General features: G+C 38.9%; 1 protein-coding gene across 2 annotated transcripts in view; it reads left to right on the top strand.

Annotated features, from left to right (window-relative positions):
- KCNJ6 (potassium inwardly rectifying channel subfamily J member 6) overlaps nt 1-27,234 on the top strand; it is a 170,523-nt gene that overhangs the window by 24,539 nt on the left and 118,750 nt on the right. Inside the window, exon 2 of one of the 2 annotated variants that reach the window (XM_054813406.1) lies at nt 26,507-26,555. The exons of the other annotated variant lie outside the window; for it this stretch is intronic. Within the exon in view, the coding sequence (XP_054669381.1) occupies nt 26,531-26,555 (25 nt within the window). The 5' untranslated portion in view covers nt 26,507-26,530. The remainder of the gene's footprint in view (nt 1-26,506; nt 26,556-27,234) is intronic. 2 annotated transcript variants of the gene reach the window in all.

The following is a 27,234-nucleotide window of genomic DNA, read 5'->3' as shown; positions in this document are numbered from 1 at the left end:
CCCTTCTGTGGATATATGTAAAGATGCTTAACTGTTGGCAGAGAGGACTGAAGTCCCTAGGACACCCGATGATACAAGTCCTCGGTTTCCCATCAATATGTGCAGTCAAACCCCATGCATTAATATCAGACCATGCTTTATTCCCACGTCTGTTAAGCCTTTAGCTAAAATTCTGCTTTTCTGAGGGAAGAGCCTGTAAACCAAGGGAAGAACATGACTCACAGATACCTTATTCTGTTGTTTTTAAGAGTGGGGGTCACCATTAGTTCATTTGCTCTTACTCCTGTAAAAAGCAGACCGTACCACATAACCCTAGTCTAGTAGCTTGTCTTTAGGAAAAGCAAATTTTCCAGGCTATGTCCAGGTCTTGCCATGAGAACTCAAGAAGTGGTGAATCCATATCGTACCTGGCAGCTGGACACACAGGTTATTGTACGAACATTACTAAACATCTGTGCCTCGCTTTTTGTTTGTATTTGTCAGGCTTTAACTTCCCGCTGTTGTTTCTCATTGCACACACCTTCCTCCACTGCATCAGAAATATCTACAGTACTAACTGAACTGTGATTAATTACAGAACTGGAATTAAATTGTCAAATAATCCCATTAAGACAAAACATGGCAATGACTTCCAGGACACACTGGCTTAAGCTCAGTATAAACTACAGACTTAAAAGAAAAACGTGTTATCACTTCTTCCAACCCGCAATACCTTTTAGTCCATATCCAGGCATGTGCCCTTTGTAACAATCTCCCGTTGCCTCCAGTGTTTCCTAGCTGACTGTATCCACCTTCAGGCAGGCTGCATTGAAGCCTTTTTAAGCCACAATACATTCAGTTATTAATAAGTACAGGGAAATGCCAACTCATAATAAGCCAAGATGAAATATTTAAATATCCACTATTTTTGTCAGGTCTGAAAATGATGAAAGCTTCCCAATTCCATTATATATGCAGTTCCATGCCTCTGCTTCAACACCAAAAATCTACGAGCCACTGTTATTAACTGCTTTTCTATATTAAAGGTTATGTAGTCAGAAGTCTGTGGAGGACTTTGTTTGACTGTAAATAGCAAATTTTCCTCACCAATTTTCACTGTGAATCACTCTTATATTCTCCACTGGTTCTGTCAGCACAACATTCCTTGCAAGCTCACTGGATGTACCACACTCATGAGTAAAATGTATAGCACGCATCAGAAATATACATTGTCTGGAGAGAAGGATTTTCCTCAAATTCATTTTGCATGTGTTGCCTTTTCTATTCATTTGCCATGAAGGGAATTCAGGAATCAATAAGGAGGGAAGATTACTGGCAGGAGTAACAAGGAAAATAAATGTAGTAAAATTTAAATGCCAATTAAACGATGCACAGACAGTATGTGCATTTGTGCCCACACGATTGTGTACATGAGCACACACAGAGCTATGTCTGTACATTCGTGGACTAGCGTGTATAAATTCAAAGGGACAGCTAATTCAGTAGCTTAACTGTAAATGAATTTGCAACAGTCACCTTTCTTGTGACAGCCAGTTGCTAGATTTGTGTATGATCTGCCTATGTGAAGAGGTGATAGCACAGCACAGAGATATGCAAAGATGCTCAAGCAGGTCCTGGAAATAGCAGCTCAGATATTGGCAGCAGAACAGGTCATCCACCTAGCATTCTTGAAAAGAAAATTAGCCCATGTGTGTCTGGTCATGACAATGGTCATGATACAGTTCTAACATGCATGCTTCATAAACATGAACTAGTCCATCACCAGTGTGCACCTAGAAGACAGGGCAATAACGTGAGATACACAGCTAAAAGAGAGAAAAAATATCCTTCGTGACTCAAAGTCTCACAGGATTCCTCCACCACAGCTGACTGCTAGATTCAGAATTTCACTGCCCTGATTGATTTCTCACTCCTTGGAGCAATTACAGTAAATTTGAGGGGAGGGAATGTTGCCACCATGTTCTCCTAAACAGATCATCCTCCTACCTCCTCAATTAAAAAGCAAGCAATGCACCTCTGAGGCACAAATATTGCAAAATCTTTGAATTTTCAGAAATCTAACTGAGTTAAAGAAAATTGAATAAGCCCAGTTGATGACTAAGATTTTTTCTGCTTTTAAAAAGACAGCGTGTTTTGTTCTTGTAGGATGTGCAACCCTTGTTGTGCACTGCTGCCATCGAATGTGCATTATAATGGAAATGTAGAAGATGCCAAGCCCCAGCATGTGTTTCCAATTAAGATTCTTCATTTTTCGCTCAGAGTATGACCTGATTAGCTTTACCAGTTATCAGAGCTCACCTTCTGTGACTTATCTTATTCAACAACTAGTGTTTGACTTTTTGTATAGTTGGAGAGGAAAGAACCATATGCCTCAAAGATCAGGGAAATTTTCTGAAGTCCACTGACAACATAGAAAATTTAATGTGAATCGGGGAAATACTTCCAGCCTGTTTTCTGTCCTTAGTCTCCCATGCCTGCTCATACATTGTAATAAGAAACAATTAGCACAGCTCAAACTGCAACTTGCAACCTAGCAGTGCAGGTAGATGTCTATTTTTCAGGTACAACAACTTCACACGGTAGAATTTATTGCAGTAGAATTACCTGCAAATTGTTAAGGCTTAACACAGTAGGAAAAGTTATTTCTTTCTATCTAAGATTCCTGAGTGATGTTACCAAATAAGGAGAAGCAAGAAAATCCTTTTTGAAGAACTACTGTCCTTTGTCAGTTAGAAAAGAGCAGTGTATTACTTATGGAAAGCAAACAATATGTAATCAGTGAAAGCAACTGACATGAAGGGTGGTAGATGAAGTGCCAGATTAAGTCTGAGCTTTGAAAATGTATTGTATGTCACACATAAAAAATACTTCAGTGTGTCTGTTAGGTAATTTGTATACAATTATCAGAAGATACCTTTTTGTGTAAGTTTGACTTTAGGTTTTAATTTCAAGTAGTGGTCACTCATATTCAGACAGTGTCATAAAAACTAAAGCACTTCTGCATCCTACAAAGGCAGCAGCTGCCTCTCCTCACCTTCCCCAAAGACTTACACATACATATTATGCAGCCGTTTTCAGTTTCTTGTTCTGCACCAGCAACATGAAAGAATAGCTAGAGAGATGGGGAAAACAGGAGCAGGTTCTCCAGCTGAGAAAGGGAATGTTTTTAGAACAGAGCTGCATACGCAAAGACTTAGCCTGGAGGTGGGTGTTAACGTAACTTTTTTAAAAGTGACAGTAAAGATGCAGTGCCCATAAATGGTGGATCAGACGGATTTCTCTCTGCTTCCGCGGGTTATGCCTCAAATACCATGATGCATATGTATTTGGTGTGTGAGGTGATTTTCCTTCTGGGTGAAATACACACCTAGTCATTGCACACAAACCGTTTGGTATTGATAACGCCATAGATAGACTGGGAGTTTTCCATGCATTGAGATGACAGGTTTACACTTCATTGACAAAGGTGTCTCTTATCTCTAGTTTTGTCCTTACGTTTACCCCAGACAGCCTGCAATACACTTGCCCATCCTGAGTCGTTCCTTCAGTGTGAACACGCCACGTCAAACAGAGCTGAGAAGACTACGTACTTAGGGCTCAGGGAGAACATTTACTGCACCCAGTGAAAGAGAGGAGGACTTTTGTACCTCACTGCACCTGGCAAGAAGTTAAACTTCTAGGTTCAGCCCCTTGTCTGGGTACCCTTTCTAACCAATTGAGGGAGGCAGACACCACCAGAGCCCAATTCCCTGTGCCATCTTTAGGAGGGAGTAAAGCAGTGCCTTTTCTTCCCAATTGCCTGTAGTTACAGACAGTTTGACCCATAGAAGTAGATGCTTCACTTGCGGGTGGCTGAAATGAGGTGAGGTGAATGCTGTCCTGATCCTGTTCACAGAGTGCGTTAGTGCAGGACAGCAAGCCTCCTATAAATGCTTGCCCCTTGCCCCAGCATACCACGCAGTAAATTCCCCATAAACACCAGTCTAGTTTAAGCAAGCACAATCAGACCCTTTGGGAGTCCAACAGATGAGAAGAAGAAGAAAAAAAGAGGAAAAACCCTGTCAGCCCCTATATTATGATGTGTATATCTGGATTATTAATGTTGTTTCAGTGCAGTTTAGGATGTCTTCATCTCTGCCTTTCCAAGCTTTTTTCAAAAATAATCCTTACTCCTGGAGCTAGCTTTGCAGAGTTGTGTGGGATTGCAATGATGCAGATTGTACTCTGCTGGAACTTTCTAGCCTGAGTTGCACTCCAAACTCCCACAGAATTGCACTAGAAATTTTAGGCTCATAAGTCTCAATGTAACTTTTCAAAGTGGGATAACGGAACCTATATCACTTGCATGCTTTTATATATTAAACTGCTTTTAGCTTAAGTCTAGATCCTAAAGTCTCTCTCATTATCAGTCCTTTCCAGTAAGGTTACTGTAACTGAAAGTAGAAAGGCTTAAGGAGCAGGTAATTAGTGTGCTTACTGTGGGAGGGAACAAACAAAAGAAAAACAAAAGGAGCCATAGATTTCTGTGTAACCACGAAGGGGGAAAAAAAACAAAACCCTTTTTACTGTACCTTAGGGAGGTTCGTCACATCGTGTTTCAATAACAGGAGTATTCTCAAGAAAAAAAGACAGGAATGTACAAGGTTCTGCCTTCAGACTCCTGCTGAGCAATAATGGAAGTATAACTAATTAAGGGCCTGATCAAGGGCCCATTGAAGCCAAGTGAAAGCCTCCCACTGATTTCAATGGGTCTTGGATCAGCTTTAAGTGCGTGGCAGGTAAATATGACTGCATTAAAAACACAATGAGCCAATGTCTGCTTTGAATTGGGACTGGCTGCATTATGCTGTGCCGCATCCAGGGCTGGCTGAAAGCTTCTCAGGAGCATCTCAGGGTCAAAGGTTACTACTCCAAAATGGAGAGCTTGAGCAAAGCCACTCTTGATCTGAGAAGGGTAAATGGGCAGAGCTGGTAGAGAGACGCCTTGGGGAAAGGCGTGGTGAGCCAAGCTTGCTGCTGCTCCTGCCACTGGGTGAATGAAAGACAAGAAATGAGTACTTCTGCAAGAATTTCCCTCTACTAAGCAGTGGTGAGACCACACATGCAGTATAGTGTCCAGTTCTGGGCTCCTCAGTACAAGAGAGATGTGGACATACTGGAGAAAGTCCAGCAAAGGGCCACAAAGATGATTAAGGGACTGGTGCATCTCTTCTGTGAGGAAAGGCTGGGAGAGCTGGGTCTGTTTAGCCTGGAGAAGGCTCAGGGGGCATCTTGACATATATAAATATGTGAAGAGAGGGTGCGAAGATCATGGTGCCAGGCTCTTTCAGTGGTGCTTAAACTGAAACACAGGATGCTTTGTCTGAATATCAGGAAACACTTTTTTATTGTGAGGTTGACTGAGTACTGGCACAGGTTGTCCAGTGAAGTTGTGGAGTCGCCCATCCTTGGAGATATTCAAAAGCCATCTGGACATGGTCCTGGGCAACCAGGTCTAGGTGGCCCTGCTCCAGCAGGGAGTTGGACCAGCTGACCTCCAGAGATGCCTTCCAGCCTCAACCATTCTGTGATTCTGTGAATTTGTCCCCATCTCCTCAGGCATGCCCATCTCAACTCAGCAGACAGAATTTCCAGAGCTCTGGCTAGACCAAACTGCAAGACAATAGTGATTTTGAAATTCCTAGTAGTCTGTTGCCTACTTTTCCTGTGCACAAAGCCAATCCTGTTCTCACCAATGACAGTGATCTTTCAACCACACTTACTTGTTGATTTGTAAGAACTGAAAGCTAGTGACTCTGTAAGGGAATGGCACTTATTTTATAATTTCTTTTAACTCAGAGTCCTGACTAGTTTGGTGCTAAACTGTTTGTAGAGAATGGAAAATCTGTAATTGCATTATATATTAGTCCTCAATTCCACAAATGCTTCTTTTCAATTCTTTGATCATTTATAATACATTAGCTTAGTTCCTAGTGAGCAAATATTCTTCCTGGTTTCCTAGTGTGAGCTGGCCTACAGCACAGTTTTCATATGCCTGTTCCTGAGGTCACTCTCTAAAGGGTGGGTCTACAAAAGCTGATGCATCAATATCACGGGGGGGGGGGGGGGGGGGGGGGGGGGGGGGGGGGGGGGGGGGGGATTTTGAAAGGCTATTTGCAGTCCACATAGGACTGTGGAGAACCAATGCTTTGATTTCCAGTGCTCTGTGGTGTGTTACTCCTCTTTTTACATTTTGTTCAAAGTGTAAGTTCTTTTCCCTACCCCAAAACATACATAAATAAAAGCCTACCTGTGCAACATCTGCTTACTCCCTTGTATTCTGAGTCAGTAGATTAGACTTAGAGAAGAAACGTAATGTAATATGTTAACATCCGGGGTGGGGGGGGAACCTCACTATTCCATAAGCAAAAAAACCCAGAATACAGTTCATTCTGGTCTTAATTCTGCAATCAGCAAGAAAACTGCTACATGAGAAACTATCCAGGCTAAAAAAATATGTCTTCTTTCCATTACTATAGTAATTCAAAGCTGTAAAATGCATGTTCATTTCCCACAAAAAGGGGATTAATAGGCAGAGAACAAGAATTTGTCAAAATAATTTATCAAGTCAGTCCCATTATTACATGAATCAGTTTAAAGTCATGGACTCACCACCTTTTAACACCCTCTTCAGTCTAATAGAAGAAGGAAGTTAAATTGGTAGGCTCTGGTGCAATGGCAAATATTTTAAACATCTGAAATGTTGGAACTCCACATGCCAGGCAAGTCAGATGTAATCCTCTGTTCTCTAGTTCTAATCAAAATAAAAGCATATCCTCAGTTCCAGGCAGAAAACAAAAACATGGGCAAACACACAAGAGCACACATTATGCAAGCTGGGGAAAAAAATCATTCTTCCCAATGGCCAATAAAAAATGAAAAAGAGAACCAGGAATCAATCTGTATCCCCTCCCCCCCCCCTTTTTTTTTCTCCCTATTCTTTAATCTACCAATTGATTAATGAATGGTATGGCTGAATCCAAAACCTGTCTTATAAACATACAGTATGTGCAGAAGGCTAAACTGATCATGACAGGAGAATAGATACGACTAATAATAGCTGATCTTTACAGAACAGGATCAAAGTAGAGGAAATACCTGATTTCACCTGATTGCCATTGATTTTGTGGTTGTGTCCTCCAGGTTAACTCAGAGCATTGCCTTAAACTCATTCACAGTAACTCCTTAGGTACTATTTTACATATATTTTCTTTTTAATCAATGATCTATTGATAACTAATTCTGACAATCAATCTTTTTTTCCTGAAAAAGAAAGAAGTAAACATGGGGGAAAAAAAGATGCAAAATCAATAAAAGTCAGAAAGAGTAAAAAAATCTTTTAAAAATACTTTTTAATCTTTTAAAAAGAAAAGAACAGCAAAAGTCTCTAGAACAAAAAGGAAGAGATTTTTCCCTTTGCAGACAAGAAGAAATTTGTGTTCTGAAGTGATACATCATACTGTTGACCAAAGGAAAATATGTATCTCACTTGATTTACTCTCATAAGCTTAAACAATCTGCATGAAAAACACTCTGAAACATGATGTCACCATTACCTTGCTATCACAAGGTAGCTAGCAACTAAGGAAGAGAAGAGATGCTAACAAGAAAACATTGAAAGCTGGATTTTTAAAGTGTTGTTTCCACAGAAAGACACAGAGCAATTCTTCACAGTGACATGAAAATTCCTGCCTTCAAAAACATGAGAAAAAATGTTCATGACTTTTCAAAAAATGTTCATAAAGCACCAAAAGTTCTTAAAAATCAGGTTCATTTACAAAAGATGTCTCCCTAAATCAAAGATAGAAAAACTGCAAACAGGTAGTTTTTCATATTCTCTTCAGATGCTTGTGTAAACTATTTGTCTAAAACTAAATAAAAAAACTCCAAACTTCTCTAGATGAGTTCCAGCACTAAGCTTCTGACTGCATCCAAAAAAGATAAAAGAAATAGTGTCTCTCGTACCATTGTTTTCCATTTTTCTGATGAGAAGACTGATAGAAGTATTTTGGGATAGAAGACACGTCTCAGTGCAATTGGTTTTGGACTAGTGTTCATAAAAACCCAAAGATTCGGGAAAGGGAAGATCCCTATTTTATCCAAATTGAATGATTTGTCCATAATCAAAATCAATCCATTTATTTTTAGACATAATTAACACCTTAGTGTACTCATGGAAAAGCTGTACGGATTGGTTTCTATTCTAGCTGGTTCAGATATTTGGCTCAGAGCCTAAAGAGATTACTTCTGGACAAAAAGAAAATAGATATTTCAAAGGTGCATTTTACTCCTGAAATCTTTGCTTAGTAGGAAGTATTGCTGGCATTTGCTACTATTAAATTTTAATTTGTCCAACTTGAAAAAAGTCAATGTTTTAACCTAATGATTTTTCAACGAGCAAGAAAAACACAGAACATGCTGTCAGGCAATTGATAAGGAATGATAAACACAGGAATTCAGGATGCAATTTTGCTAATACACACCAAAGAATAACAGCAAACAACATTTGTCGAGACTGTATCATCATTTTTATTGTCTATTTTTACACTACAGATTCCTACCGGGAAAGCACTGGTTAGAGATGTGACAATTTGTTGACAGAGCTGTCCTGACAGGATATCCTGGGACAGACACATCCGCTCTAGCAAGAGTACAGTTCTGCAGTATGATACCTCATTTCACTTGGGACACATGAAGTTGTCACGGAGATGATACCTCTTACAATTCCAGACGCTGTTTTCCGCTAAAAAGTGGAAGTAATCTCATAGCAGTAAAGAAATCCTCATGTAAATGTAGTCATTAGAATAAAATACCTAACGCATACAGTGCAACAACATCCTAAAAAAGTCTCAAAATATATTTCAAAACCATATTTCAACACTGCCAGTACACACTTGGTGTTACTGCAGCGTAGATTACAGTCCCTGTTTTGAAGAATTAATATTGCAATACCAACAAAAGTAGCAATGCAACCCTTGCATGTTACTTATACGTTCTCATTGGAATAGTTTAACCTACGTGTCTTTGCTGTCTAGAAAAATGAAAAAAGACGGCCGATTTTTAAAGGTGTTTAGATTCCAAAATAAGTAGATGTGTCCCACAAAGTACCTTCAGAACTGGCCGGACATCTACTCCCACTCATTTCTCAGCGTCAGCACCTGCCTAGATGCTCCTGAAATTTCCACCAGTCTCTGTACGTGCTCTGGACAGATGAATGTTTTCTGTAATTTGACATAGCGCTTCCCAGGCCGGCGGGGTGTGAAAGAACAGTGAAAAGGGACCACAAATAGAAGGAAAGAGAAGATGCCTTTTCCGGTCAGTGCAGCCTGCAAGGTTAAACCAAAGTAATACCCTTCTGAGCAGCCCCGAAGGAGTTAAATAATTCACAAGGACTGGCAGACAGATGAATGAATTCCCTGCAGGGAGCTCCGCAATTCAATCTGGGGTACTCCTAAAAGGAGATTGGGTATATTCATGGGTTACAGTCTATTTGAAGAAAGTGATAAATGGCAACAGAGGCCACAAAATCTCCCCTGTCTCACCTCCCCCTTTCAATTTCCACTCCTGATAGACTGTACACATATTAACAGCTTTCTATGTCTTTCAAGGGTATGTATTTCTGGCAAGGACATACACTTTTCCGTCAAGGTTTACAGAACATTTTGTTCTGCACCATGTATACACATGCTGCTGGATCTTATTCCTATTATATATTCAAACACCACACATAAGATTGCCATCACACAATCTGTCTTGAGCTGTGCCAATGAGCAGAAAAAGTCCAAACTGTGATGTAAAAAAAATAATCACCCTTTAGTTAATTCTTATCCAGAATCAGCTGGCCTGGTCTTTCTGTACTGATAGTCACACCGTGGGAGAACACCACGGAGGTATCTGTTCCTCACCTCTCCTCTTCCATTCTTTCATCCACCTGCACCTGCTCTTAATAACTTCGTGGAGGCTTGTCATTTCAGGAACATCTATCCATAATGGAAGTATTCTATCAATACAAGTCCTCATGCCCTTCTCCATTATACCACCACAAAACAACTTCAGCGGCATTTAACCATCTGCTTAAACAGGTATGCAATTGCTTTCCTGACTAGAGAGCTTTTGCAGTATTACTACCGTAACCCATAATGAAGGCTGGCAAGCAGATGAATAGACTTTGTCAAGGATTCTAGATCACCGATAATTTTCAGCTTAGCCAAAAATACTACAGCACTAGGTGTACTTTGTACAGTCAGCAGCAGGTCGTCTCGGGAAGTACTGGAACAAAGGAACTTATCCTATTGCAGAAGGAGGGAGAAAACAATGTTAAATTAATTTCTAAAAAGGGATTAATTAATGAATATTTTACATTAAACTGGTACTCTTGTTCTACCACTGAACAACTTTACTTGGGTATGGATAAAATGAGAAAGCAAACATTTTTCATGGGTAACATAAAATCTAAGAGACATCCATTAAAAAAAAAAAAAAGAAAATCCATTCTAGTCAGGAGGGTTAAACAGTGAGTTATTCTCCAAGTCCTATCATATCCAGAGTAAGGAGGACATAACTTATACTCATTTCAGAAGACAGAGGGCTGTAGCAAAATGAGAAATACGAAGAGTTGCACAGGAACAGAATGTTGTGCAAACAAGTCTCTGTGCATTGCATTTAAATATAAATTGTTCCCTGATTAAATTTTTTATCCCATACATAGAAAGTTGTAATTTAACCAAATACACCAAAGACAAGTATTATTCCAGAGCTGAAATTGTGCCCCAGGGGTGAAAATAGTGACTGCTGTGGTTTAGCAAGGCCTTCAGGGAAGCTACTTAAGTTTAATGAATCTCAGAATTGTCACTGTCTGAGCCCTTGAAGGTGCATAGTCTGCACCATCTGTGGGTAATTCTTTGAGCAGCAGAAGGCACAAATTCCTGTGGAACTGTCCCATATGAATTCTCCACTGCCTAGAAGTAAGTTCAGTCCAAGCAATGGCTCCTCAGCTGCCAATTTTCAAAAAAACTTCCAATAAATTAATGTGATTGAAACCTCTAACAGCTCTGACAAATGTGGTTGAAACTGATCTCAAAACTGTTGAAATGTTGTTAGAAGAGGGGAAAAAAAGACATCATAGTCACAACAGACTTGTTTCAGTAGAAAATCAGAACAAAAAAGAATGACAGCTTTGGGGTCATTTACAAATACATTTTATTTTAAAATGGCTGAATTAAAAATAAAAAACCCCAAAACAACAATGCTGAAGTGGGCATAGAAAAAGGTATTAACATCAATGTCTCCAAACAGAAGAAATTAGGCATTATTTTCAGTCACATCAAATACCAATCTTTGCTGTAGTGTCTCCATTAAAATGCAAAGAAGTCACCAGTTTAAATTTTCCTTCAGCACTGCCACAAAAGACCAGTGATTCATTCATCTAACTGCTATTGTTTTGGCTTGGAAAATAAAAAATAATAATAATTTAAAAAAATTACTTGGACACATATGTCCACATAATCTATTTGAAACTGAACATTGTCTCATTTCTGGAGTGATTTTATTCAGGTCTCCTCTGTATTAAGGTGTTTTCATACTCTTCCGTCAAACAACTGGAAGGAAGCATCTTGGACCTTCAAGGTCTAAAGCTAAACTCCAAAAGTTCCGTTCTCTCACCTTTTCCTCCAACATCACGCACTAATCCATCAGTGTCCAGCCTCCTGAGCTAGATCTGAATAGGCTGGTACCCCTCACACCGCGCGTCTTACACAAGCGGTTTTTCCCGACCCGAACACAGTACAGCCATGTTAACACCGCGCTACGCCCCAGCTGATAAGCTCTGCCTCTCAGCAGGCCGACTGCCTCCTCTAGGAGATCCTGCCATGCTGACACAGGCGTTCTGCCTCCGGTCTCCAAACCGGAGCTGTGCTCTACTGTACAACCCTCGCCTCTTTGCATAACTCACGTGGGTTTCTCCTGCCTTTCCATGCCTTTGAGCTTCCTCAAGCATTTCTACCCCAACACGGTATTTCCTCTCCCCTATCTGGCACTATCCCTCCCGTTGTCCCCCTCTCCCTTGCTCACGCGGCATGAGCTGGATCTGCTGAAGGCAGGTGATTTCCTTAGGTCTAAATACAGAAAGCCAAATTCTGATGTTTCTTCCCACAAAAAGCAGCCATGCTAATCCCTTGAGGAGTAAAGTACCACTCAATGTGGATATGCTTGGTAGAACAGGCCTGAAGAAGGAATTCAAGATTTTAGCTCACTAAAATCAGCAGCAGCAGCAACAACAAGAAGGAAAAGGGTGGACAGGGAAAAGCTGTATATTACAAATACAAAGCATTCTGTAGATCGGAGATCTTCAAATTCAGAGAACACCAAGGAAATCAGGTTTAAATCATGGTGCATTTCAACAAAATATACAACCAAGACATGGAGAGTGCCATCTTTGGCTGTGCATCTGCCAAGAAAGAGGCAAGAGAGGAGATGGGGCGGGGAGTGGGGAGACGGTTTATGGCTCTTTTCAATTTCTCTAATCTAGTTCAGATTGCTATCACAACTTTCACTAATGGAGATGCTGCGTATAACTTCTGTCATAAAGAATGTACTGTATTGTGCTAGGCAGAATGAAGAAAGGATTTAAAATCATAAGAATAGAAGCTGTGCCGAAGAATACAGCCCAGGGGTCTCAAAGTAGTAGGGCAGATTTTATTCACTAAAGGGTTGTAGTGGGGTGTTTCTCTTTTCAAATAAGGAAGTATAAGGTAATTATAAACTGCAGGGTTAAATATTCTGTACACATTTTCTGGAAGTGGAGCTATCATATGATAAATTCAGTAGTTCTTGACTACTGTTAATTATGTGTTTGGGTTTGCCAAAGTAATTTTCTGGACCAGTTTAATAATATAGTAATAATTTTTTTTCTCCTTGAATCTAAAATTCTCCTAAAATCTCAAAATAAGTGATTTTGGAAATGATGTGACCTTGTGGATAAGGTCGAATAAACAAACAAAAAAAATAAACTCCCCCCAAAAACCCCAACAACCAAAGGAACCCCTCCTAAGCAGAAAATTAAACATTATCCAAAGGTGCTAGAGGTCTCATGCCTGTCTGATAATGTGAGAAAAACTTCTCCTTCGGAGACCTGAGTAGCAGAAAACAAAAGGTAATTACCATCTGACAGCTTTCTCTATATAGAAAGAATTGGTAGCTCCTAATGGGCAGGTGTCCACATTAGAAAAAACATTAATTAGTATCCTTGTTGGCAGGCTCAGCTGAGAAAAACATGACTAAATGAGCATGGAAACTGAAGTGCCTTCTGTGATGATAATTGCATGTACCCACATTTATTGTAATTTGGGATGTGATTTTCCATTTGGGTCTGAATCACTGAAAGGGTCTGGTTGTTGTGACAACATACAGGGATAATGACTCTACTAAAACACTCTAGGCCTAATTTCCAAAGGTATTCATCACTCACACCTTTAATGGGATCAGAAAACTTTTTTGATACTTTGGAAAATTTGGACCCTCATCATATCATTGCAAAAACTGCCAAGCAGGAATTATGAGAAAGCCACAAAGTAGCAGTGACTGTCGACACAATGAAAAGCAACACCAAACTTTGAAAGAACAGGTTTCATAAAAATAAGGAAGACAGAAGTGTGAGAGGCAAAATGTTTTGTTTTTCTATTATTTCACACGAAGAAAAAAAAATCAGTAATAAGTGTTGGTCCTGGGAATTGCATACATCAGCAACCTCCTTCAGTAGCAGAAACACAAATTCAAATAGTACATTAAAACTGAATTATAATGTTTCTATAAAAGTTGAGGGTAAATTACATTTTTCACAAGGATATATTGTATGCAAGTACAGAATGATACAGAAAAGGCAAGTGTGATTTAACTGGGCCCTCAGAAGTATTGGATGAAGCCTTTCACAGAGGCTGGTCCCCGAGGCTGTAACACTGGGCTCCAAAATACTGCGGGCCTGTCTGTGAAAAAGACTGACAGCTGTAACCTGGGAAGATCTGAGGCCTTCCGGTGATGTTCCATAAACCTGATTTATCTGACCAGAAACATTTATACATCATCTCATAAAGCCCAAACAAGTCATTTCCCCCTCATGTAAGTGTTTGGAGTGCCTGCTTTAAATTTTCCAATTGTGATTATAATCACTATGGTAAACATCATGTTCTTTTAACTTGCTTTATATGAAACCCTTTGTAGCCATGATTCATACCAGCTTGCATCAAATTAGTAATTACATAGCAATCAATTTAGCAAAGTGAAAATCATTCTGATCTGAGGAATTGCATCATCAGGGTTGATTTCAGAGGGTGGACAGAAAAATGAAGATATCGTGTTACTACTGTATACTCAGAAAAAGAAAACAAGAATTGATTTCTCTCCAATAGAATTCAAACGAAGGCAGTCACTTTAACTTTGGACTTTTCAAATACCACAGAAGAGCCTGAAAAGTTAGAGCCTTAAGTCCTGACTCGGCACTGGGACACTTCTGTCTAGACTGAGCCTACCTGTGGTCTGACCACATCCAGCAGAGCTTCATGAAGACATATAACAGATATGCCTGCACTTAATTTTACAATCAGGGCATATATGCCTATGCTGGATAGCATTCTCCAGGCTTCTGAAGCTGAAATTGCTCTGGAAAGAAAAACAGAAAGAGATGAAAAATAGTCCATAAAGGTGCACATCAAGGTTTTGCAAAGCAGAATGGGCTGTTCCATTGAATGGTTAGGAAAGCTTGGAACGTATTGTAGTACAAATGACTACAAGTGGAGCTTTATTTAAAAAAGAAAAAAAAAACACCAAAAAACCCCCCAAAAAACCTAAAAGATATCAAGAAACATCAAAACTTCTTACCTAAATCTTGTTCCCATTTTCTGTAAGTAAAGATTAATTTAGCTTTAAATTACCTAGAGTTTTCTGAAGTGCTAAGCATTTAAGAATTATACAGCAGACATTAAAATCAAATCAAGCTGCAAAACTCAGAGGTATCTCATCTATTTTGCACAGCTGTAGAAAGCTTATGTTAATAGGACAGTATAGGAACAGTCACATGCTTATCTTTTTATTTAACCACGTTTGCACGTAACTGAAAGAATGTTGGGCATAATCTAGAATTTGAGGAGGAGAAAAGACACCATTAGAAAAGGAAATAAGGATGTTTGAAAAACTGGAGAAAAATATTTAAATACTTCTTCTGACTAGATTTATTCTTGATTAAAATTTCACAAAACAGCTCTTAGGAAATATATTTATAATTCTGAGTAATAATGAACTTCCTCATAATTTTAAAATGCAGAAGGCAATGGAGTTAAAAAAGATAACTGTAATGGTTTGGTTTTTTTTTTCTCAAAATGGTAACCATTGTTAACCACAAATAAATAAAGAATAAGACCAAGAAAACCCAAGATTGGAATAATATAACCAGAAAATTCACAAAACCACCTTAGAGACTTCTGACTTCTATAGTATTCAGTGCAGCATATCCAGCTTATCAGAAACTGTCCTACCTCTTAAAGTGGAGACACCGCAGTGATGTCAGTGCGTCCCAGGGCCAAGCTGATGAGCTCCACCCACAGCGTTACGGTGATGCAGCTTCCCAGCCTCGCCCCTCGGCAGGCGCGCGGCTGTATTAGCTCACATCAGCAGCAGACAGGAGATCTCTGCACTGTGGCCGGTGTGCCGAGGAGACTTGTCCTGAGTTTACAAGTAAATGCACTCAAGGTGATAGAGACCAAGAAAGATTCTCAGCTGATAATCAATTTGTGCTCGATGTGCAATAAATCTCTGATGGTCTTGTGAGCCTTTGCTGCCTGGCATCGCCCTCTGTGAGTGCTGGCTGTGCTAGAGCAGCTCTGGGGCAAGGTGAGCACCTCACTGTCATACACGGACTGGGCCTAAGCGAACTCCTACTCTCTGCTCTCTCTGTACCGTTGTACGAGTGTCCATCCACACCAGGAGCCTTCAGCCGTCACTCAGGACATTGGAGGAGCAATGCTCCTTCACAGAGGAGCGACAGAGGTTGCTCTTTACCATACTGCGGCTTCTACTTTATGCATGGAGGCATCTCAGACAAGAGGAAAGAGTGGTTAAAACAATCAAAAAAGGCAGAGCTTTGTAACGTTGAAGGAGCAGGGACGCCTTTGGAGTGATGGTGAGGGAAGGGTGTACGATACAGGAGCTTAGAGGGCTCGGAGAAGAGCAATCATGTAGGAAAGTGATGGACAGCCTTCTTAGAGACATCGAGGTACAGCAGAGGAGCCTAGAAAATATATCTGCTAGTAGTAATATCGTTGCATTTTGATATCTTTGTAATGGAATAAAATGCTTTATCCCATCCCATCTCTATTAGACCACATATTTTTCCCTTTAGAAGCTACCAGCTATTAATATTTTATTACTATTAACACTTAATTAGATTAAAAGCAACAGAAATAGCTGACCTTTTATCACTAGCATCATATATATTATTTTGGGGGTGGTTAAACTTAGAGAAAACCCAAGCTAATACATTTTGAAACTTCTCCATTATATGGCACTGTATATAAAGTACACTGTATATAAAACACAACCAGCTGTACTATGCGAGGAACACATAGATTTGCTGTGTCTGACTTGTAAGTCTTTAGTCTGATTCACACAGAGTTTGTCCAGATATTCCGGTTAAAACGTATTCAAATCCCCAAGAAACAAAATGGATCTTTACATGGCACAGTACAAAACATGTCTAGGTAAAAAGCTAACTCACGTACTAGCGGCACAGTTATATGTGTTAGTGCAAGGCTCTTGCAGACCATTTTACTTGTTGACAGGTATTGTTCTTTCAGAGGCTGCTTGGGGACCTCTAGGCAGCATTGCACTGTGCCGAGGTGGCACTGCCTTACAGAAAAGAGGCTTTGGTTTCAGTTTGAAACAATAAACGTGAGTGCTATCGCTAGCCTCGGCTGGCAGTGAGTGTGAGTCTCCGAGAGCAGTCAGAACCCTTTGTCAGCTTGGTCTAAGTACCAGGACAATGGCAAGAACAACAGTGCAATGATTTTCACCCTGTTTTGCACTTTTGTTAATGAACATTTTATGCTTCTCATTTATGATCATGTAGAATATAATATATTGGACAAGTTATTAAAATAAAAATATCTCCACAAATCTAAAAACTTGAGGTGATGTTATGATTGAGCCTGTGCAGTTCAAGCAGTAGACATCCCCTGCCTCAGAGATGCACAGTCTATTTAGATAAGATAGTACGTGTGGGTTTGAGGGGTAGAGAGGGAGGCGTGTGCAGTGTGATAGCAACAAACAGCGTGCTAGTTTCACAACCGTTCTTTTTGGAAGTGTGGGAGAGTGTGAAGAGAGGGAGAAGAAAGGTTAGTTATAAAGGTAGATGGAGAGAAAATGGAAGGGAGAGAGCATTTTAGGAAAGGTGATGGGCTGGATAAGACAAGAGAGAAGAGTAAGAAACAGTATGTGGGGGTGAGGAGAATGGGAGATGAAGGGTAGGAGCAAACCTTTAGCACAGCACAAAGATGACAGTCAATACCACGGCAATTTCAGAGAGGGGGCTTCATATCCCTCCCCTGCACTTAGCCATATAACAAATAAGTATTTAGTTTGTTTTAGTCATGTCAGCTGTATTTCTAATGATCTGAGCACTTCCACCAGCGATTCATCTACTTGAGACACCTGGTCAAGTTGCCTTTGGAGATGTTGGTTCCCCTCTGCTGATGCTACAGGGAGTCTAAATAACTTGCTTAGACTGTATATCCAAATTTCTACTGAGCTGAACTTAGGTGACATGAACCCCCAGCCATATGTCCAAAGGTCCGCATTTGACTGTTTCTGCTGCAGCTCCTATTATTATCTTCATTAGCTCTGAAAAGTCGGCAGATCGAAGGCCAGGGTTGTGACTTTGTGCGTTTGGGGAAAGATGGAGTTGCACCCTAAGGTGGGAAGGTCACTGGTAACAAAGTAATCATATGGAAAGTGCAACACTCTCATTTTCTGATTTTTTGTTTGGAAGACACCGACTTGAGAAGGAATTCTCAGTTCTTAAATTCAGAAAGGCTGGTTTACCTCAGCATTTCTCTTTTTTAATGCTTTTACACTTCTGCTCAAAGAGATCTGTGTAAACCAGCCTGAATATCAACATAAGCAACCAAAAGTTCAGTTCTCTCTCAGGGAATAGTAAATGGGAGGCATTTTTGGGTATTTCTCAGTAGGATGGGGAGGTGTTTTCATTATTAGCATTTTTGCATCATCTGACACATTACTTGTTCTTTTTCAACATATCTACTTTTGAAGAATTTTTTTAAATAGATTTAACAACAAAAGGCTGCTAAAATTGGAAACTGTGTGAGATGCTTTGGTATTATTCAATTGGAGCCAAATCTGACACTGAAGACAGTTCTTGTTTAACAACTTTCATTGAATGAACATGATCATAGCACAAAAGAAAAATGTCAGTTCTCCTAGTTGTATGTTCATCATTTAAGTCTCACAAGGTACCTGAGGAAATAGGTTCAGTTTTGAAATGGTTGATCTGTTCTATTCAGTTATGAGTTATTTTTTTTACAATGCATCAAGGCAAGTAATAAACAAAGCATACTTTATTAGATCATTATTCTCTTAAATAGTCTAAATAATGATTTCTAGATTAGTTCAGGCATGTTTCTACCTATAATTTTTCATGTGAAATCCCCAGTCTATAAATATTCTTTAAGTGATTCTTATTGAAATCTGGAATTTAATGCTATAAGTATACAGATAATGAGTTGAAGTTTTCCCTTTGTGGGGGGGAGGGGATGCACAGAAGCAATGAGTTCATAAAAAAACCTAAACATACGCATTATTAACAGCTGAAAAGATTGGATAAGCATTTTAAGTCTCTTTTCTATCGTGAATCTCCTCTTTTGAGTTTCTACCAACTTTTTAAAATAAGGTAGCTGCTGTTACCTCAAGGTAACTTACATTTCTTCTATTATGATTCAGAATATATTCATGAATTATGCCCTAAAAAGGAAAACAGCAGTTTCTTAAGAGTTTGATCCAAAGGTCTTTGAATTGGTAAGAACATTTCCACTGATTATACAGCTTTTTGCCAAGCATTAATTGTGCACAGACACCCTACCTGCGGTCTGGAGATTTAGATGACCAAGCATATGTAAGATTATCCACTCTGTCTTGAAGACCATTTGCTGAGATGTAATTTATGCTGGTTGGTCCAATGTAGTTTTAACAGCCCTAAGTAAAAAGCTTTCCAACCTTTTTAGTAGAGCAGCACTACATCACTTGGTTGCCAGGATATTTGTCTCTGTTTTCAGCTTATACTTACACTTGCTTAGTTTCACAATATAGGCTAGAAATGTTGTATGTAAGACTTAAATATTCCATTGCAATTACCTTCACACATAATTCGTTAGAACACCCAAGCTGAGCTTCTCAAAAGCAAGCAGTACATATAGTTCATTGGCTGTCAGTACAGAAGTGGAAGGTCTCTTAGTGTTTAGTCAATCCAACCCATTGTCTCAGGAGGAATGTATTTTTACTGAGATCTGAGGGAATCAAATAAATCCTCAGGCATTCTGTTGGGTCTTTGTAATGGGAGATGACAATTAAGCTGACATACTTCACCCTCTTAGAGCAAAGAAAATAAGAAAATATACCTACCATTAATCACGTAATAATACCACATTACTTAACTCCCACCTTTGGTTTTTTAGATACCCAAAATATTTCTTTATTAACTTACCACTGTGTAATGTTCTCATTAGTTCCTTAATGGCCATTTCATATTAATACTTAAGTGACTCTTCTACAGTTGACAGCAGAAGCAACAAGTATTTAACAGCATAAAAATGTAATTGTTCATAAAATAATCTGCATCTTCTGGCACCATTACGACAATAAATTAAGGATACTTAAATGCCCATAGTTCTGAGGTTTGCTGCCAAAGGCAGGATATCATATTTTTTTTAGATCCATGTTCTCAGCAATCAATTTTAATAGTTTAAAGATGTAAAGTTCTTTAGGTTATTCAAGAAAAACTGGAAACCTGAGACTTACTACAGCTTAGATCTTACTTAAAATGCCAAAACATAAAGTCTTTCTCTCTCTCCTTTTCCTTTTTTTTTTTTTTTGTTTGTTTCATAGATATGAGTATTCTCTCTCCTGCAAACTTTCAGATTATTTTTTCTCTTTGTCTTGTTCAAACAATTTTTTATTTATTTGTGTTCTGGAGATGCAAGTACATTAAAAAATGTTCACAAATATTCAACAGCAGTCAGTAACATTTATTTATGCTGCTTCTGTTCCTAGAAAGATTTTCTACCCTCAGAACCACCACACGCCATCCCCACTGTTTAACATGTGAATATTTGTTCCTCCTAGTTAGAGAATGACAATGTATTTGCAATGGATTTAATACACGACTCTGTGAGCTTTGTATCTTGAGTCTGAGGGGAACTGACAAGCTTCTCAAGAATTGCTGCTTCATTTTCTGCCTGGAAAAAACCAGAGATTTTTCCATACATATTTCACAGACAAAGTGTGAATGATGAGTAAGTTAACTAAAAACTATAAGAAATGTAAAAACTATATTCTAGAACCCAGAGAAATAAATTCAGCTCCTCCTGCTGTTAATGCAAATTTCCTCCATGTAAAGCATCTTATATTAGAGCTACTGAGAGTGCTTTATGACATCTGAACACATTAATAAGCCATATTCACCTCTACTGCTTGATAACTCCAGTGAACCCAGCTAAGATATACCCTCAGTGAACTCTATTCATTCCATCTATTCAAATACTGTATTTTAAGCTCATTCCAACTGATGCAAATTGAAATCACCTCTTGTACCAAGCACAGGATAGTCCTCTAAAATGTATTCTTAGCCATTCAAACACTGGGATCATTGCAAGGGGGTGCAGATTACTTGCTAGTATCCTCACCTTTAAAGCCAATTTGCTTGAGATCACACTGTGCCAGGTCTTGCACAAATATAGTCATTACAGTCCCTACCACAAGAAGTAATTCTAGAAGACAAGATAAAACAGGCATTCGGGACCAACCAGCTTTCTTGGGATGGGCAAGATAGATTAATAAAAATAAACAAGATATACACTATTTTTTAGTTCTGAGACAGTGAGCCATAAAAAAAAAAAAAGCAGCTCACATAAATCTAGGCAGGTCTTACATACGGCTTGAATTTTAGTAATAGTAAAATAATGCAATAACACAGCGCATCTCATTTTTAGAGATCCTAAAGATGGGCTATTAAACTAGTTTTTTCCTTTGTTAGATATGTGTCCAGATAGAAATGGAAGTTCCTACGGTGTTTTTCAGAAGGAAGAACTCCAACTCCTTCCAACTATCCCTCTCCACCTAAAATAAGCTATGCTTTTGAGAGCTGAGTGTAGGCTATTGCTAAAATGAATAACACATAATGAGTGCTGCATTTGCCTACACACCATTGCCTAACAACCAGTACCTAATTCATTACGGTAAAGCATTTGAGAATGTCACGAGTATGAAAGACACTATATAAAATGAAATTCTATTATTCTCATTTAATAGTGTTTCAAACATAACACCATTTCCATGTAGTTTGAAAAGTAATTTAAGATATCCCAAGACAGATTACTCTAAGCTAAAATTTCAGAAAAGGTTCTTCTTTGCTTTTTGCTCATCGAATTCGCATTTAGTGATTGAATAGCTATTGCCTTAAAGGATATATCAATGAAATTACTAGGGATTTGCCACTGAATTACTTTCAAAAGTAACAAAGCTTCACAAAAAGTATCTGTAATGATTATAACATATTTGAGTTCTGATCCATGGTTCAGCCAGTACAGGACTGACGAAATAGCATCAGAAATTTTAGCCAAAGTTCTAGATTACTTCAGTAGATTCCTAGCATGTCGGCACACCTCTGGACTTGTGAACTGGCAAAAGTACAAGAGAAGTTTCAGCCATGCGGTAAACGAACAAAGAAAGATAATGATCTCATCGGTTTGTGCCAGCTGAAGCTAACAGCCATGGAAGAAGAGGAAGTTACAGGATGTGCCCGTGCCCTTCTATCAGAAAAACTGCAGGAAGATCATGCACTCTCTTGCCCAGGAATTTTTCCTTATGACAAGTGACCTAGGTACTCCGTGTTTTGATTCTCATCTGGAATTTGATGCAATCCTCACTCTCTGCTCATGTATGATGCTGAATATGTTGTCAGCACCGCCTTGTTGGCACTATTGACATCTTCTTGTGCACCCTCTGACAGAACCTATGGCAGACCGTGCAGCATGGGAAGTCGGGCAAGGAGAGCTTTATACAAAGGTGCCTGATTTTCTTTGCTGAGTGGTGAAAGTGTGATGTGAAGGCCACACTTTCTGTGTTGGCACTTAGAGCATCACATTAAGCCCATGAATGTTACAACAGCATGATAATGATTTGAGATTAAATTCAGTGCAAGACAGGACGCCACAGTCTCAAGACACTGTAGGGTTGGTTTACTGTTCATTTGCCTTAAGGAGGTTTATATAAATGAAATATCTTTTATCTGATTATTCAGAGAGAAAAGGCACCAGGAACTGATAATAATTTCTAAATTTCACAGCACTGTCAAACAAACGCTTCAAAATAAACTAAGGCCAGGCGAAGAGAAGAGAAGAGAAGAGAAGAGAAGAGAAGAGAAGAGAAGAGAGGAAAAGAAAGGAAAGGAAAGGAAAGAGAAAAGAAAAGAGAAAAGAAAAGAGAAGAGAAGAAAAGAGAAGAGAAGAGAAGAGAAGAGAAGAGAAGAAAAGAAAAGAAAAGAAAAGAAAAGAAAAGAAAAGAAAAGAAAAGAAAAGAAAAGAAAAGAAAAGAAAAGAAAAGAAAAGAAAAGAAAAGAAAAGAAAAGAAAAGAAAAGAAAAGAAAAGAAAAGAAAAGAAAAGAAAAGAAAAGAAAAGAAAAGAAGAGAAAAGAAAAGAAAAGAAAAGAAAAGAAAAGAAAAGAAAAAGTGCTCCACTAAAAAAGGAGAGTTTGCAGCTTCTTTCATACACCCTCAGCTGAAAGACCAACCTCAGCAACAGTGCAAAAAAGTATAAAGAAGCATTTTAAATAGCCATTTTTACTAGTGGAAGTTAGCATGTTTCACATACCAATTTACATTTCACATATCCCGTCTTGCATCAAAACAATGTCATCACTTGCACTTTACATGCATATCACTTAAAATATGAAGAGCAGAATTTCTTGCTTTTTATGCACCCAGGAAGACGGTAGCCATCTCACCCAGGTATGCAAGGGTAGCACACATCTGCACCCGATCCAGTCTCTCACAAGAGCAGAGTCTGTCTTTGCTGCTTCCCTGAAGTTGTGGAAGATACGGGCTCTTGGCCCCAGAACAGTTGCACTGTCAGCAACAGCCCATGGATTCAAACCCCTGCAGAAATCACTCCATGCTGTCTGCATAGCTACAAAAAAAAAGATACGAGCTTCACTCTGTTAGGACAGATGAAAAATAAGGGCCGCTTTTCTTGATGTGCTTTCTGAAGTAGCAATTCTTCTTTACTCAGTAATTTCAAGAGGAAATGCTACCACAGTTTGCCCTTAAAGAGGAGTTCTGTCCTGAAAAGAAAGTGTTGTTTGTTTGCTTGTTTGTTTATTGTTTTTTTAAAGAAGGCGAGTCTTATTCTGCTGTCAGTCTGTATTCATAATCACATAGGCTGAAGTCAGGAACAAAAGTATGTTTTAACGGGTTTTTTCCTCCCCACTTAATCTGTTAGAACTCATTCTGTCAGAAAGGATGGACTTCCTTCTTTAGCTAAGAAATCCAAATTTCTTAGAGGTGTTCAAATTTTCGTAAGATATGCCATTTTGATAAAACTGATGAGTGGAAAAATTTGCTTAGAGTTTTCAGAAGAACTTCATAGTGTGTATGTGTGCACACACTAGTGATCGTTAGAGAAAGGGGAAAATGCAAAACTTGAGAGAATAATTTCATGCAGATTCTAAACTTCAGGGATAACAGTAAAAAAGATTAATTTTTTCAATAAAATACTTGGAAAGTGGGATGTCATTTTTTAACCTGTTCTACTGAGAAATGACATTCATACAAGAGTATCTTTATCTTCTAAAGAAGGAAAATCAGATCTTCAGTAGTCCTGGTCATTTCTCTTAGGAAAAGTAAACCAAACTCTTTCAATATTTTCAAATGCAGCAATTAGTTGAATCTTGTCTGCCATTTCATGTTGTCTCTCAAATAAGGAAATTCCCACAGGTGACAGTATCATAAGCCTGAGGACCTTAGCTTTCTTCTTTAACACACTATACCCAAACTGCTGCAGTGACAATATGCTGTCTCTTTACATGTAAATGTTTCTGTGCTTACCTGTCAGTGGTCTCAGGCCATTTCTGGAGGAAAAAGTACATTCTTTTAGTGCTTGCCTTTACCAGCTTCTTGAAAACAAATATTTGATTATTAGCAGAACTCAGAGGCTCAAAAACTTATAACTTTCTCCTTATATATTACATTTAATACTTTTACTTTCAAAGGAAATGACATTCTAGTCTCCTATGCCCTTATGATAGACCTCATCATTAGTAAAAATTATTTAATAACATGCAAGAGCAAAGTATTAATATTTAAAATCACAGCTTGTTATTAGTCTAATAAATCCAGCCTTCCATCTTCAGGGCTCAACATTGATCTTCCCCAACTGTTCATTCCTGATAAACTATAAGTTCTCTAGTGGCAGGAGGTGTTTTAAGGTCACATTATAAAGCAACATGGACACAAATTACCGATGATTTTCACAGTGCTGTGCTTTCCTTCGATGATTAATACCATGCAAGAAATTGCCATACAGGACCTCTCTTTTTTAACTGGCACTCTTGTGCTCTTTCTTTCTTCCTCCTTATTTTCTTTCATCGTAATGCATGAATCTGATGCTGCATGCAACATTATCAACATGGCTTATGGCATTAACCTCACTGCAGATTCAGGACATAACCTTAAACCTTTCTCTTAATATGAAATGCACTAAGGGGTATGCGTACAGTTGTGAAGCATTATCTGCTTGTTTCATGCCTTCCAATGTTTCCTATTACTATGAAATGGGAGCTTTTTGTTAGCAGAAGTCTAGCTTTCCAAAGTGCAAGTAGTAGCATATTAGGTATAGAAAATATTTATTTTAGATCTTTTGCACCAGATGGAAGCCAGTTTTGGGATAAGACAGAGATGGACAGACCTCGCCTCCTCTCACGTCATGAGATGATCCTACTCTTTCACATACAGCAGGAGGGATAGCTCTTGTGACAGCATGGCACCTCTGCAGCGGGGTCTGCTCGTGTCATAGCCAAGTGGCATTGGAATACTACGTCTATACTGTCAAATAACTCCTGGCAGGACCGTTCTCACGCCTTTCTCAGCCCATGGCTTTCCACAGTGCTGTTTGTTGGTATAGACCCAGCCACAGAGAAATGCCGCTGCGCTGAGTCCTGTCCCCAGCCATTTCAGCAGCTACTGCAGGCCACCCCGCCCAGAAGCCTGCACCTTGTCCCAGGCCTGAGATAGGGGGCAGGGGGCATCCGTTTGGGGTTGCTGCTCATTAAAGTCATCTTTTAGAGCAATCTTCTCAAAACCAGCTAATTAGAGTCTACAGGGCTTGGAAAGGCTGAATGTTTTAATTCAGCCCGAACTCTGGCTGTGAAATCAGGAGACTGGACCCAGCCTCCATTGCTTTGGCTGGGACAAGCTTTGGGACATCGGTCCCTGTTAAGGGGAAGTCCACCAAATCCAAGGGCTCTTGATTGGCCAAGCCTTCTGTCGAAACAGGCTTAGTTACAACAGCTACAAGAAGTGTCTGAAACAGGAAAACAAAATTAGATTTTAAAAAGCAACTGACAAAGACAAGCAGGTTTGATTGGGAGTCCCTCATGGATCAAGGAAATAAATGAAGCAGTACTTCAGTCAGCTCATTTCAGTGTCAGACTAAATACCATAGAACTCCAGCTTCTGTCTGAAATTTATTTATTTATAAATAAGTGTTTTCTTTCCTTCAGTATATCTGTTTTGTGGGATGGTCATTGCCATATCTTTTGTCAGGAAGTCCTAACACACTTGCAAATTTTAGTGCAGAGCACAAAACAGAGGAGGGTTTCCTCTTCCATTATCACTTTTATTGAATAACTTCAATTACTCCAACTAGATACACACACACACAGGTGTATAAATAAATACAAGTTTCATACTTTGTAGTTGACACAATCCAGAGACTACAAGAAAAAAAAAATACAACAAAAAAACCCCCAAAAAACAGAGGTGCAGGCTATTTAGGAGTAAAGTTAAATCCCTAAATATTATAGAAATATATAAAGGATTAATCTTCTTCCCTCACATTGCCACTTGCACTCAAGTGTATTTATATTTATATATATATTTTATATATATATATTTGTTTTTTATTTTGTCTGTTCCCCCAGGAGAAGCCCAAAAGAGAAACAGAGATGGCCAAATTGACAGAGTCGATGAGTGAGTACAAATAGGAAGTTCAACCACTTTCTTTTTCCATCTATCCCTCTCCCTTACATAATGCCACAAAACCGGAAAACAGTGCTTGCATTCAGGGATCTCATTCAAACACTATATCTCCACTCCTAACTTCATCATAAATCATTCCACTCCTTTTTTTTTTTTTTAAAAAAAAAAGGGAACCCCCAAAATAAGTACTGCTATTTTCTTCATGAGCTGTTTAAATCACCTGTATTTGGACCTAAATCCAGCAAAGTAGCTACTACGTGTTTGACTTTATGAGCCTGAGTTTTACTTAAATAGAATTTGGATTCTTGTGGATTTAATGAGTGCCTAATTTACTTGATCCAGGTTAGTGCATACTTTCCTTCACAAGCTTATAAAAGGTCGCACTAAATCCAGTGTAATTATTCAGGATTGTCACCTGTGCCAGATTCATCCAACAGGAATTACGCCCAGACATATATGTGGAAAGGTTTCCATTGATTTCATTGGTTTCCAAGAGGTGTGCATTGTCTTAAATATGTAACAGACAAGAGGCAGTTTGTACTTCTCTCACAATATGGGATCTAGATAATGGAGTAGTGCCTATAAACACTTGTAGCTGAGAGACTCACACTGGATAATCTATTTCTGGACAAAATTTGGAGACAATTTAGGATGAAATCCTAGCAAACCA

The sequence above is a fragment of the Grus americana genome, chromosome 1 (genome assembly GCF_028858705.1).
Source record: "Grus americana isolate bGruAme1 chromosome 1, bGruAme1.mat, whole genome shotgun sequence".
Lineage (NCBI taxonomy): Eukaryota > Metazoa > Chordata > Aves > Gruiformes > Gruidae > Grus > Grus americana.
The sequence above is the reverse complement of the archived record's forward strand: the minus strand, read 5'-3'. Positions and strand labels throughout refer to the sequence as shown.